Below are 13292 nucleotides of genomic sequence, written 5' to 3' on the forward strand. Positions count from 1 at the left end.
TCAGTGATGGCTCTAGACCCCTCTACATGGTTATTACTATATGTAACATGCACGAGTGACTATGATACCCATATAATGTAAGATACATACCTGCGCACATCTCCCTAGCTCTGTCCGGTCTAAGTACTTAAAGATTTGTAGAGCAATTTCATACGGCAACTGGACATCAAAGAACGGAATCTCATTGATTTCATTCTGAAAGAAAAGAAGAATTCTAGGTAAAAAAAAATGAATGAATTGTCTGTAAATCTCATTGTGACGTCTACATCAGCTTCCCAAGACATCTAGTGAAATAGCTTACTGCATGTCTCCTTCTGGATTTTTTCTGATGACAAATGCAGAAAATCGACCTGGGTATGGCCGGATACCAGTGGTGAATCTTACTTCTTTATATAGGGAGCCCTGTGCAGCAGGTCATATATGGAAACCAATAGAAGAAAAAGGAGATCAGAGGTATACAGAGTTCAGCTCAGGCTTCATGGACCTCTATGGCCACCGTACCATGGCTGCATACATGACAGCAGTGTATAATGGCTGTGCGCATGACCACTAAGCTGTACTGAAATGTCCATTAGATTTATGTGTCTTGTGATGAGCAATGCGACACATCGATGGTTAACCTCATATAGAATAAGAGAAATGGCACTCAGTGGGGCTTCAGGTTTTACACTAAGGATCCTATTAGACAAAGTGGTGTTTACCGATTAATGATCGAACGCGATCGTTTATCATTAACCTGAAATCATTCCCTATATTACACAGAACGATACTCGTTACTACCATCAGTTACTCAATTCCGATGTGGAATTACACTGAGCGATGAGTGAACGAATGCGGAATTACAGCGAATAATTGCCGATTATTTTGGTGTCAGCACCAAATGAACGATGAACGATTTCTCGTTGGTTGTTTGATCGTTGCTGCATTTACATAAAACTATTATCGTTTAAATTTGAACAATATAACGGTAACTCGCACAATAATCGCTCCATGCAATAGGGCCCTGAGGGTCCTATTAGACAAAGCGATTTTTAAAGATTGAGGATAAATGATCGCAAACGAGATTGTTTATCGTTAACCTGAAATTGTTCACCATATAACACGGAAGGATAGTCGTTACTACAATTGTTTCCTCCATCTGATCCTGGCAAATGCAGAAACAATTTGGAATTATGCTACGTTTACAGGGAACGATAATTCGCCCGATCGTACGATTAACGATGTCGGAGTACTATTTTTTCATAACGATCAGCGTTTAGATGGTACAGAAATTCATTTTGCGCTCGCTTAAGCCTATCTCACACATTGGTTAAACTGGCGAACGACTGTTCACACGGAAAGATCTGCAAATTTTTTGCGAACGATTAACGACGATTTGAGAACTTGTTGAAAGATCAAAATGAACCATTTCTCGCTCGTCGTTTGATCGTCTGCTGCGTTTACACATATACGATTATTGTTCGAATTCGATTGTTATTGTGCGAATTCACACGATAATTGTTCTGTGTAAACGCAGCATAAAACTGAACGATAAGTGATCGATTGTGGAATTACAGTCAACGATTGCTAATGATTTTTGAGTCAGCAACAAATGAAGGATGACTGATGTATACCTGCATGTATACAAAACGACTATTGTTTAAATTCAAACAACATAACGATAATCTCCATGACAATCGTCCCGTGTAATAGGGCCCTAAGGGCTTCCGTGAATTTGTCCATGATCACTGACAATTTTGTAGTCCACCGCTTTCTATTGGGCTATTCACACGTACGTTTTTTTTTTTCTTCACGGATCCGCAATCCATTCCGTGAATTAATAGGCCATGTCATAACTCAGATGAGATCATGGCACAGATTCCCCCATAGAAGTCTATGAGATCTGTGTTTTTATGGATTGCACAGATCTGACATCTGTGCAAAACACGGATGTGATGTAATCAGTATTAAACAGATCTGTGAAAAAAGGATGCAAAATGTATGCAATCACGGAGGTAGATGCCGGACTTTATCCACGGGTAAATAAGTCCTAGAAGACAAGGTCAAATACGCTCAAAGATTTATTGACTTTTTCCTACGTATCTTCAAGTCTTTGGATGCATCATAGTGTTGTGTTTGCCTCCTTAATAGTGTATATATAAAGCAACACAGGCAATACAGTACAATGCTTTAGTAATAACCATCTGGGGCTGTATTATCTGAACCTGGAAAACACAGGGAAAAGAAATAAATAACTCTAAAAAGTTTTCATATGAGAGAAGAGAAAGGGGCAGCATCTGAGGGCATTGTCTGTCATCTGCCTCATCGCACTTCTCCTTGTCTGATCTTATACCAGATGACATCCTCAGCCGATATCTCTAGTCCAGGATTCTGCAGGACGCTCTTCTCTGACTGAAGGGTTTGTACGAATACAATGATCCTTTCAGAAGTCACATAACATCATTTTTTTTTTTTTTAGTTTGCAGCTGCATCCCATATACCAGGGGTGGGGAACCTTGGCTCTCCAGCTGTTGCAAAACTCCAACTCCCATCATGCGTGGACAGCCAAATCTTTAGCTCTACCGGCATGATGGGAGTTAGAGTTTTGCAACAGTTCCCTACCACTCATATATGATATAGTCGTACACGGTTTCTGCAATAGTTACAGCTACTGCCTACATATATAAGTGATGCACACTGCTTGTCACCGCTATATGTGCACTGCATAGGTATAAGAAATGCTGATATTAGGTGTGACAGTAGCCGGCGTTATTATACGGCACTGTGGCCTGTACTAGTGATGTAGTAAGGGATACACATTACCTTTTCTACTGCTCTGGAGAGCTGTCAGCCACCTCATCTATCACACTTTTAGAAGTTGTCACACTAGCGAGAGAGCTTCTTACCCCACCCCAATAACTCAGTTCTTTTTCCAGGTGTTTTGAAAAAAAGATGCCCTGGCCACGCCTCTATGACACTTCAGAGTGGCAATAAAAAGCAGTTTTAGGTAAATCAATAAAGTTATGGATAGCCTCACACAGCTACATAGCCATGAAAGCCGCTTGGGACGTCCTTCCTAACTGACAGTTTCTGTGCAGAGCAGGAGAGGTTTTCTATGGGGATTTATAGAAAGCCCAGTCAGAGTTCCTGTCTCGGCCAGAGATGTCAGCAGAGAGCACTGTGTCAGACTGAAAATAAAACATTTCCTGCAGGACATACATCAGCTGATAAGTATGGGAAGACTTGAGATTTTTTTGATAGAAGTAAATTACAAATCTATATAACTTTCTGACACCAGTTGATTTGAAAGAAAAAGATTTTCACTGGACACTCCATTTAAAGAAAAAGCAATGCAGTGTTAGCCTGGAAGCTCTTTTACATGTATGACCAGGGGTATTCCACACAAACATAACTTTTGATATGTTGCTGCCCATGGTGAGACTAACAACTCCTTCCCCCAGTTCTCAGCTGCTGCTTTCTGCTGAAGACACAAAAATCTGTGTGTGAGCCTTCCTCTCGGTCTCCTCCTCCCTTCTGAGACAGCTGATGTAAACAAGTCCCTGGCAGGCTCTATCTGTAACATTGTAGCTTCTTTGTAACGCTGAGAGGAATAATCAAAGTGAGTTTATTAGCAACTTAACCTCAGAAAAACCCACCCAGCATTACAAAGAAGCTACAATGTTACAGATAAAGCCTGTCAGGGACTTGTTTACATCAGCCGTCTTAGAGGGGAGGGGGGAGGAGGAGGAGGAGAAAGGGAGAAAAACTCACACTCAGATTATTGTGTTTTAGCAGTAAGAAGTCGCTCTGGATTGGGGGAAGGAGCAGCAACATATCAAAAGTTATTTTTGAGTTGAATACCCCTTTAAAACACAGGATTTATAACAAAGTGTGAAAACAGCTTTATTTTACAACCCAAAATCTGGAAATATTTTTTTAATAGAATCAGAAAAAAAAGCCATGGTAAGGATAGACCTAGGTCACCATATAAATATTATTATTATTATTATTACAAATCAAAGCGTTAAAAGCTTCTCAGATTTTCCCCATTCTTCCTTTTTATGGCTCCGATCCGTTTAGTGAAGGTTCCAAATCGCTGACAATCACGGCCCAGGTTGGCACGGGCTTCGATGCCAGGGTTTGCTATGCTACCAGTTTGGTATAATGCCGCCACGCACGGCTTCTTATGAGTTGTATGCGGTCTGACACAAAGAGATGACCAACAGCAGGTCCCATAAATTAGTATGAAGCGAGGAGGGGTTTAGCGGGTTTGTTTTTGGGTCCTGCTATTCAGGCTCAGCATGGCAGCTCGCGGGCAGGCCAAGCTAAGCGCAGACGTTTGTTATCCATTTAAGAAAGCAAATGGGAGCGGGCTCAAATTACCGGCTTAATTTATGTCATCAGAGCCTGTTGTCTTGGCGATTAGAAAGCGTCTCCGCCGCTAGCTTCCCAGTTTGGCTGAAGGACTCGCCAGCGTTGCCAGGACAATTACCGGCGCACAGACAAACATTAAAATATTAATTTTAGATTCTAGTTAATGATGTGGCTCTTTAGAAAGTCACATTTGAGAACCTTTTGTCCCATAAAACATGGAAACCTGCACACGGTGCTGCCAGCGTAATGATATTATAAGAGTTTGGGCTACTGAAATGACTTACATGACACTGTGGAGTTCTGAATGTGGAAACACCACCTATACTTAGGCCTCAGTCACACAGCCAGGGGTTTTAAAGGGGAACGATCAGCAGGTTAGACAAATCTAACCTGCTGATATGTCCCTATTGCGCACAGAGGCGCTGAGGTGGTCGCTATGTCTCTTACCTTCTTACTCGACACCGTTCCTGTGCTGTTAGCGGTGCTCCGGACCAAGGATTACACTGCTAGGAGCACTGCCCGCCCCCAGAGCACCGAGCCGGCCCACTCCATTGATTATCATTAGAAGGAGTGGGCCAGCTCAGTGCTCTGGGGGCGGGGCAGTGCTCCTAGCGGTGCTCCGGACCAAGGATTACACTGCTAACAGCATAAGACATGGCATAAGACATACCCTCATCCTCAGCACCGCATGCACAATAGGGGGCTGTTACATTTGTCAAACCTGCTCATAGTTCCCCTTTAAAGAGGTTGCCCAGTGGTCAGCCTTTCCTAATATATTGCTGCTTGTGCATATTAAAGAATACACGTGATCCTTACCTGTCTGCTCTCCCCCGGTGTCCTCCTTTGGTGTCATTCACTGACTGCAGAGCCTCTACTTTTGAGATGGACTCATCTTGGGAATGATAGCCCACTCAGCCAATCAGTGGCCACAGAGCTGACCCATCCCAGTCAGTGATTGGCTGAGTGGCTGTCACTCCCCAGACAAGTTTGTATCAGAGGTAGAGGCTCCACAGTTAGCAGGGGACACTGGCGACACCGGGGGAGCATAGATAGGTAAGTATAATATGTTTATTATTTTTAAGCACCAGCAGCAATATATAGTGGTGCCTTGGATTACGAGCATAATTCCTCCCGGGACAGCACTTGTAATCCAAATCCACTCTTAAACCAAAGCAAATTTTCCCATAAGAAATCACTGATATGCAGACAATTGGTTCCACACCCCAAAATAACCGTTTTTTATTCTAAATAACATGTAGAACAGATGAAACAATAAGAAACAGCAGAATATGTGATATTATACTGTAAGTTAGGGTGGGTTCATACAACAGAATTTTCGCGGACAATGTCTGCGGAATTCCGTCGTGTGTCCGCCTTTCTGCCGGCTCCATAAACACCATTCTATGGGCTGGCGTATGGTGTCTATGGAGCCAGCGGAAAGGCGCGCGCTCGTGCGCGCAGACACACGCCGGAGTTCCGCGGACGTTGTCTGCGAGAATTCCGTAGTATGAACCCATCTTACTGTACAGTATAGCAATCAGCATGTGGAGTATAATGTATAGTAACTGCATAATCCTGATAACACAGCAGCTGGATATGTGATATATAAGTTACTGTACAGTATAGCAGCATGTGGTGTATAATGTATAGTAACTGTATAACCCTGATAACACAGCAGCTGGATATGTGATATATAAGTTACTGTACAGTATAGCAGCATGTGGTGTATAATGTATAGTAACTGTATAACCCTGATAACACAGCAGCTGGATATGTGATATATAAGTTACTGTACAGTATAGCAGCATGTGGTATATAATGTATAATAACTGTATAACCCTGATAACACAGCAGCTGGATATGTGATATATAAGTTACTGTACAGTATAGCAGCATGTGGTATATAATGTATAGTAACTGTATAACTGATAACACAGCAGCTGGATATGTGATATATAAGTTACTGTACAGTATAGCAGCATGTGGTGTATAATGTATAGTAACTGTATAACCCTGATAACACAGCAGCAGCTGGATATGTGATATATAAGTTACTGTACAGTATAGCAGCATGTGGTGTATAATGTATAGTAACTGCATAACCCTGATAACACAGCAGCTGGATATGTGATATATAAGTTACTGTACAGTATAGCAATCAGCATGTGGTGTATAATGTATAGTAACTGTATAAACCTAATAACACATCAGCAGCTGGATATGTGATATATAAGTTACTGTACAGTATAGCAATCAGCATGTGGTGTATAATGTATAGTAACTGTATAACCCTGATAACACAGCAGCTGGATATGTGATATATAAGTTACTGTACAGTATAGCAATCAGCATGTGGTATATAATGTATAGTAACTGTATAACCCTGATAACACTGCAGCAGCTGAATCTGTGATATATAAGTTACTGTACAGTATAGCAGCATGTGGTGTATAATGTATAGTAACTGTATAACACTGATAACACAGCAGCAGCTGGATATGTGATATATAAGTTACTGTACAGTATAGCAATCAGCATGTGGTGTATAATGTATAGTAACTGTATAACCCTGATAACACAGCAGCTGGATATGTGATATATAAGTTACTGTACAGTATAGCAGCATGTGGTGTATAATGTATAGTAACTGCATAATCCTGATAACACTGCAGCTGGATATGTGATATATAAGTTACTGTACAGTATAGCAGCATGTGGTATATAATGTATAGTAACTGTATAACCCTGATAACACAGCAGCTGGATATGTGATGTATAAGTTACTGTACAGTATAGCAATCAGCATGTGGTGTATAATGTATAGTAACTGTATAACCCTGATAACACAGCAGCTGCTTGTAGATACAGGATGGAACTTCAGATCCCCATAATGCCGTAGTGTTGTACAACAGGCTAGAATAGAGAAGCAGGGCTGCTGTCAGAGGTCTGTGTGGTCACATGACAGCAATGGGGAAGGGGTTTGCGCTCAGCATAGACCAGGAAGTGAGAATCACAGAGCTGCGCAGGAGGACAGAGACAGAAACTTTATATACAGCAGTTTATATAGCTGAGTGTGAGTGCAGGCACATTATAGCAGCAGTGCGTATAGCTGAGTGTGAGTGCAAGCATTATAGCAGGAATGGAGAGGAGAGGATGGGAGACACAAGGGCTGACAGATCCGCTATGATTTTCAAGGTGAGGGAGACTTCCTGGGTGAGAGTACAGTGCTGTAGACCACCTTGTGCAGACCATATCCCTCCCCCACTTCCACCCAGCTCTTAAACCAAAGCAATGCTCTTACACCAAGTTACAATTTTGAAAAACTGTGATCTTTTCTTGCAAAATGCTCTTAATCCAAGTTACTCTTAAACCGAGGTACCACTGTATTTAAAAAGGCTGACTACCGGACAACCCTTTCAGGACCCTGATATAAGTCTACAAGCTAGCTCTGTGACCTGTGAAAAACCGATTGCATCCGTTTTTTTAATTCATGTTTTAATCCATCCATGTTTTTTACACTGACATTACCCCAGTATGTTTTCTACTGTGTGTATTCATCCCAACCCCTATAGCATGTAATCCAGGACGTTTAGGCATCCCACCCCCCTAAGTATGTTGTTCACATGGGTACACCCCACACGGCATACCCCCAGTATGTATGAGTAGTGCTCTCCGATCCATTGAACACTTCTAAAACTGGTCTCATCACTTACTGACCCTCCAGGGGAGAATAGGCTAGTAAAAACGTCATCAGACGTCCATGGTGCACAAGTACATGCAGTAATGCACGGCCGGTGGTCGATGATCGTTGACTTTATTACATTGGTTTAATACTGTATTACATTATTTACTAGTGAAATGTAGTCAGGACCCTATAACTCTCCCCATTATGGTGTAATGTGCGGTGTGGACCCTATAACTCTCCCCATTATAGTGTAATGTAATCAGGACCCTATAACTCTCCCCATTATATTGTATTGTGCGGTGTGGACCCTACAACTCTCCCCTTTATAGTGTAATGTGCGGTGTGGACCCTATAACTCTCCCCATTATAGTGTATTGTGCGGTGTGGACCCTATAACTCTCCCCATTACAGTGTAATCAGGACCCTATAACTCTCCCCATTATAGTGTAATGTGCGGTGTGGACCCTATAACTCTCCCCATTATAGTGTAATGTGCGGTGTGGACCCTATATCTCTCCCCATTATAGTGTAATGTGATCCGGACCCTATATCTCTCCCCATTATAGTGTAATGTGATCCGGACCCTACAACTCTCCCCATTATAGTGTAATGTGCGGTGTGGACCCTATAACTCTCCCCATTATAGTGTAATGTGATCCGGACCCTACAACTCTCCCCATTATAGTGTAATGTGCGGTGTGGACCCTATAACCCTCCCCATTATAGTGTAATGTGCGGTGTGGACCCTATAACTCTCCCCATTATAGTGTAATGTGCGGTGTGGACCCTATATCTCTCCCCATAATAGTGTAATGTGATCCGGACCCTATAACCCTCCCCATAATAGTGTAATGTGATCCGGACCCTATAACCCTCCCCATAATAGTGTAATGTGCGGTGTGGACCCTATAACTCTCCCCATTATAGTGTAATGTGATCCGGACCCTATAACCCTCCCCATAATAGTGTAATGTGATCCGGACCTTATATTTCTCCCCATTATAGTGTAATGTGATCCGGACCCTATATCTCTCCCCATTATAGTGTAATGTGATCCGGACCCTATATCTCTCCCCATTATAGTGTAATGTGCGGTGTGGACCCTATATCTCTCCCCATTATAGTGTAATGTGATCCGGACCCTATATCTCTCCCCATTATAGTGTAATGTGCGGTGTGGACCCTATAACCCTCCCCATTATAGTGTAATGTGATCCGGACCCTATAACTCTCCCCATTATAGTGTAATGTGATCCGGACCCTACAACTCTCCCCATTATAGTGTAATGTGCGGTGTGGACCCTATAACTCTCCCCATTATAGTGTAATGTGCGGTGTGGACCCTATATCTCTCCCCATAATAGTGTAATGTGATCCGGACCCTATAACCCTCCCCATAATAGTGTAATGTGATCCGGACCCTATAACCCTCCCCATAATAGTGTAATGTGCGGTGTGGACCCCATAACCCTCCCCATAATAGTGTAATGTGATCCGGACCCTATAACCCTCCCCATAATAGTGTAATGTGCGGTGTGGACCCTATAACCCTCCCCATAATAGTGTAATGTGATCCGGACCTTATATTTCTCCCCATTATAGTGTAATGTGATCCGGACCCTATAACTCTCCCCATTATAGTGTAATGTGATCCGGACCCTATATTTCTCCCCATTATAGTGTAATGTGATCCGGACCCTATATCTCTCCCCATTATAGTGTATTGTGCTGTGTGGACCCTATAACTCTCCCCATTATGGTGTAATGTGATCCGGACCCTATATCTCTCCCCATTATAGTGTATTGTGCTGTGTGGACCCTATAACTCTCCCAATTATGGTGTAATGTGATCCGGACCCTATAACTCTCCCCATTATAGTGTAATCAGGACCCTATAACTCTCTCTATTATAGTATAATGTGCGGAGTGAACCCATATATCTCTCCCCATTATAGTGTAATGTGATCAGGACCCTATATCTCTCCCCATTATAGTGTAATGTGCGGTGTGGACCCTATAACTCTCCCCATTATAGTGTAATGTGCGGTGTGGACCCTATAACTCTCTCCATTATAGTGTAATGTGCGGTGTGGACCCTATATCTCTCCCCATTATAGTGTAATGTGATCCAGACCCTATAACTCTCCCCATTATAGTGTATTGTGGGGTGTGGACCCTATATCTCTCCCCATTATAGTGTATTGTGCTGTGTGGACCCTATATCTCTCCCCATTATAGTGTAATGTGATCCGGACCCTATATCTCTCCCCATTATAGTGTAATGTGCGGTGTGGACCCTATAACTCTCCCCATTATAGTGTAATGTGATCCGGACCCTATAACTCTCCCCATTATAGTGTAATGTGATCCGGACCCTATAACTCTCCCCATTATAGTGTAATGTGATCCGGACCCTATAACCCTCCCCATTATAGTGTAATGTGATCCGGACCCTATAACTCTCCCCATTATAGTGTAATGTGATCCGGACCCTATATCTCTCCCCATAATAGTGTAATGTGATCCGGACCCTATAACTCTCCCCATTATAGTGTAATGTGCGGTGTGAACCCTATATCTCTCCCCATTATAGTGTAATGTGATCAGGACCCTATATCTCTCCCCATTATAGTGTAATGTGATCCGGACCCTATAACTCTCCCCATTATAGTGTAATGTGCGGTGTGGACCCTATATCTCTCCCCATTATAGTGTAATGTGATCAGGACCCTATAACTCTCCCCATTATAGTGTAATGTGCGGTGTGGACCCTATATCTCTCCCCATTATAGTGTAATGTGCGGTGTGGACCCTATATCTCTCCCCATTATAGTGTAATGTGATCCGGACCCTATATCTCTCCCCATTATAGTGTAATGTGATCCGGACCCTATAACTCTCCCCATTATAGTGTAATGTGATCCGGACCCTACAACTCTCCCCATTATAGTGTAATGTGCGGTGTGGACCCTATATCTCTCCCATTATAGTGTAATGTGCGGTGTGGACCCTATATCTCTCCCATTATAGTGTAATGTGCGGTGTGGACCCTATATCTCTCCCCATTATAGTGTAATGTGATCCGGACCCTATAACTCTCCCCATTATAGTGTAATGTGCGGTGTGGACCCTATATCTCTCCCCATTATAGTGTAATGTGATCCGGACCCTATAACTCTCCCCATTATAGTGTAATGTGATCCGGACCCTACAACTCTCCCCATTATAGTGTAATGTGCGGTGTGGACCCTATATCTCTCCCATTATAGTGTAATGTGCGGTGTGGACCCTATATCTCTCCCATTATAGTGTAATGTGCGGTGTGGACCCTATAACTCTCTCAATTATAGTGTAATGTGCGGTGTGGACCCTATATCTCTCCCCATTATAGTGTAATGTGATCAGGACCCTATATCTCTCCCCATTATAGTGTAATGTGATCCGGACCCTATAACTCTCCCCATTATAGTGTAATGTGCGGTGTGGACCCTATATCTCTCCCCATTATAGTGTAATGTGCGGTGTGGACCCTATAACTCTCCCCATTATAGTGTAATGTGCGGTGTGGACCCTATATCTCTCCCCATTATAGTGTAATGTGCGGTGTGGACCCTATATCTCTCCCCATTATAGTGTAATGTGATCCGGACCCTATATCTCTCCCCATTATAGTGTAATGTCCGGTGCGGGCTCCTCAGCCTGATCTGGATCATTACTATATAAGTATTTTCAGAAGAACCAATCAGAGCGCTGCTTTCATTTTCTAAACAGGACAGCTATACTCTGATTGGTTGTTGTGGCCCAGTGACGTCACCCCTCCCGGCAGTCAGTGCGCGCAGCTAGTTACCAGGTCGCTGATGAGCTGCTCCAGCAGGCTGGGCGTCCTGTCAGGGGAGCGGGGCTTATCGGTCACGGGCACCGGCCTCTCCTGCTGCAGCAGGCTCTCCGCCAGCTCCAGGTACCGGTTCTCTGCTCCCTCCGTATGCGGATCCGGTGACCGAGGAAGATATCTCCAGGCCACATCCTCCTCTCGGGGCGGCTCAGGCTCCGGACTGGGCGCTGCAGAACGTCGGCGTTTCGGTGGCACCGGGGCTGGGATCTCTCCACGTATCTCTGCCCGCCAGCGGTCACGGAACTCCGCCAGGGAGGTGTCCAGAGACATGGTGCCCCTCAGCCCGGGCTCACCGCCGGCCCGCTCCGGCCATCCCGGACAGGGAGCGGAGAGCAGGGGAAGTTCTGTTGCTAGGGAAACGTTGAGCCCCCTGGACCTGCAGAGGCAAGTGGTGTAACGGGTAGAATCTTCCGGACAGGAAATGGGAGGCAGAATATTGGTTCCTACGCTGACGATTATACTCAGGAGGAAGTAACCTGAAGAAAGTCGCAGTATACGTCCCCCACATCAAAATGTCTCACAACTTAGGAGAAATAGTTTAACCCCTTATGGTTGGAGAAGGTTTTGCTTCGCTCAAAAAGATTTTCTGCCTCCTTAATTTTTTTTTCCTGAACTATTTTCTCAGTTTTTCCTCCAGGGGGACCTAAAATGTGTAAAAATACTTTTATAAATACCCCAAAGCCCCTCCCCCAATAAAAGTTACAATCACCCCCTATCCCATTATATAAATAAAACATATAAACATATAATATACCTTAGCGTGTGTAATTGTCCGATCTATTAAAATCTAACAATTGTCATTACGAACGGCGTAAATGAAAAGAGGGGAAAAAAGTGCCAGGATTACCAAGTTTTTTTTTTTTTGTTACATTATATATAAAAAAAAATTAATAAAAAGTGATCAAAACGTCCGAGCTACATAAATATAGGCCCTATTACACCAACAGATCTGACGACAGATTATCTGCCAAAGATTTGGAGCCAAAGCCAGGAAAAGTCTATAAACAGAGAACAGGTCATAAAGGAAAGGACTGGATTTCTCCTCTTTTCAAATCTTTGGCAGATAATCTGTCATCAGATCTGTCGGTGTAATAGGGCCTTATGATATTAATAAAAATTAGAGATCATGGCGCAAAAAATGACGCCCATAAAGCCCTGTAGGTGAAAAATAATAACTGTTATAAGCGTCACAATAGAACTATTTTATTAATAATTAATTGAAAAAAAAAAAAGGATTTCATAAAAATATATATATATAACACAAGAGAATGTTTGTGTTCGGACTGACCTATAAAATAATGGTATCATGTCGCTTTTACCATATAGTGCATTACAGGAACCCCCCAAAAGTGACCATATTGC

At 43.0% G+C, this 13292-nt stretch overlaps 1 protein-coding gene across 3 annotated transcripts in view; it reads right to left on the reverse strand.

Moving 5' to 3' along the window:
- Positions 1-12328, reverse strand: part of FBXW8 (F-box and WD repeat domain containing 8) — a 98110-nt gene extending 85782 nt beyond the window's left edge. For all 3 annotated transcript variants that reach the window (XM_069960751.1, XM_069960750.1, XM_069960752.1), the window contains exons 1-2: positions 11886-12328; positions 91-195 (exon numbers count right to left, since the gene is read on the reverse strand). In XM_069960751.1, the coding sequence (XP_069816852.1) occupies positions 91-195; positions 11886-12200 (420 nt within the window). In that variant the 5' untranslated portion in view covers positions 12201-12328. The remainder of the gene's footprint in view (positions 1-90; positions 196-11885) is intronic.
- Between the last annotated feature and the right edge of the window lie 964 nt (positions 12329-13292).

Source organism: Dendropsophus ebraccatus, chromosome 3 (genome assembly GCF_027789765.1).
Source record: "Dendropsophus ebraccatus isolate aDenEbr1 chromosome 3, aDenEbr1.pat, whole genome shotgun sequence".
In the NCBI taxonomy this organism is placed as follows: Eukaryota; Metazoa; Chordata; class Amphibia; order Anura; family Hylidae; genus Dendropsophus; species Dendropsophus ebraccatus.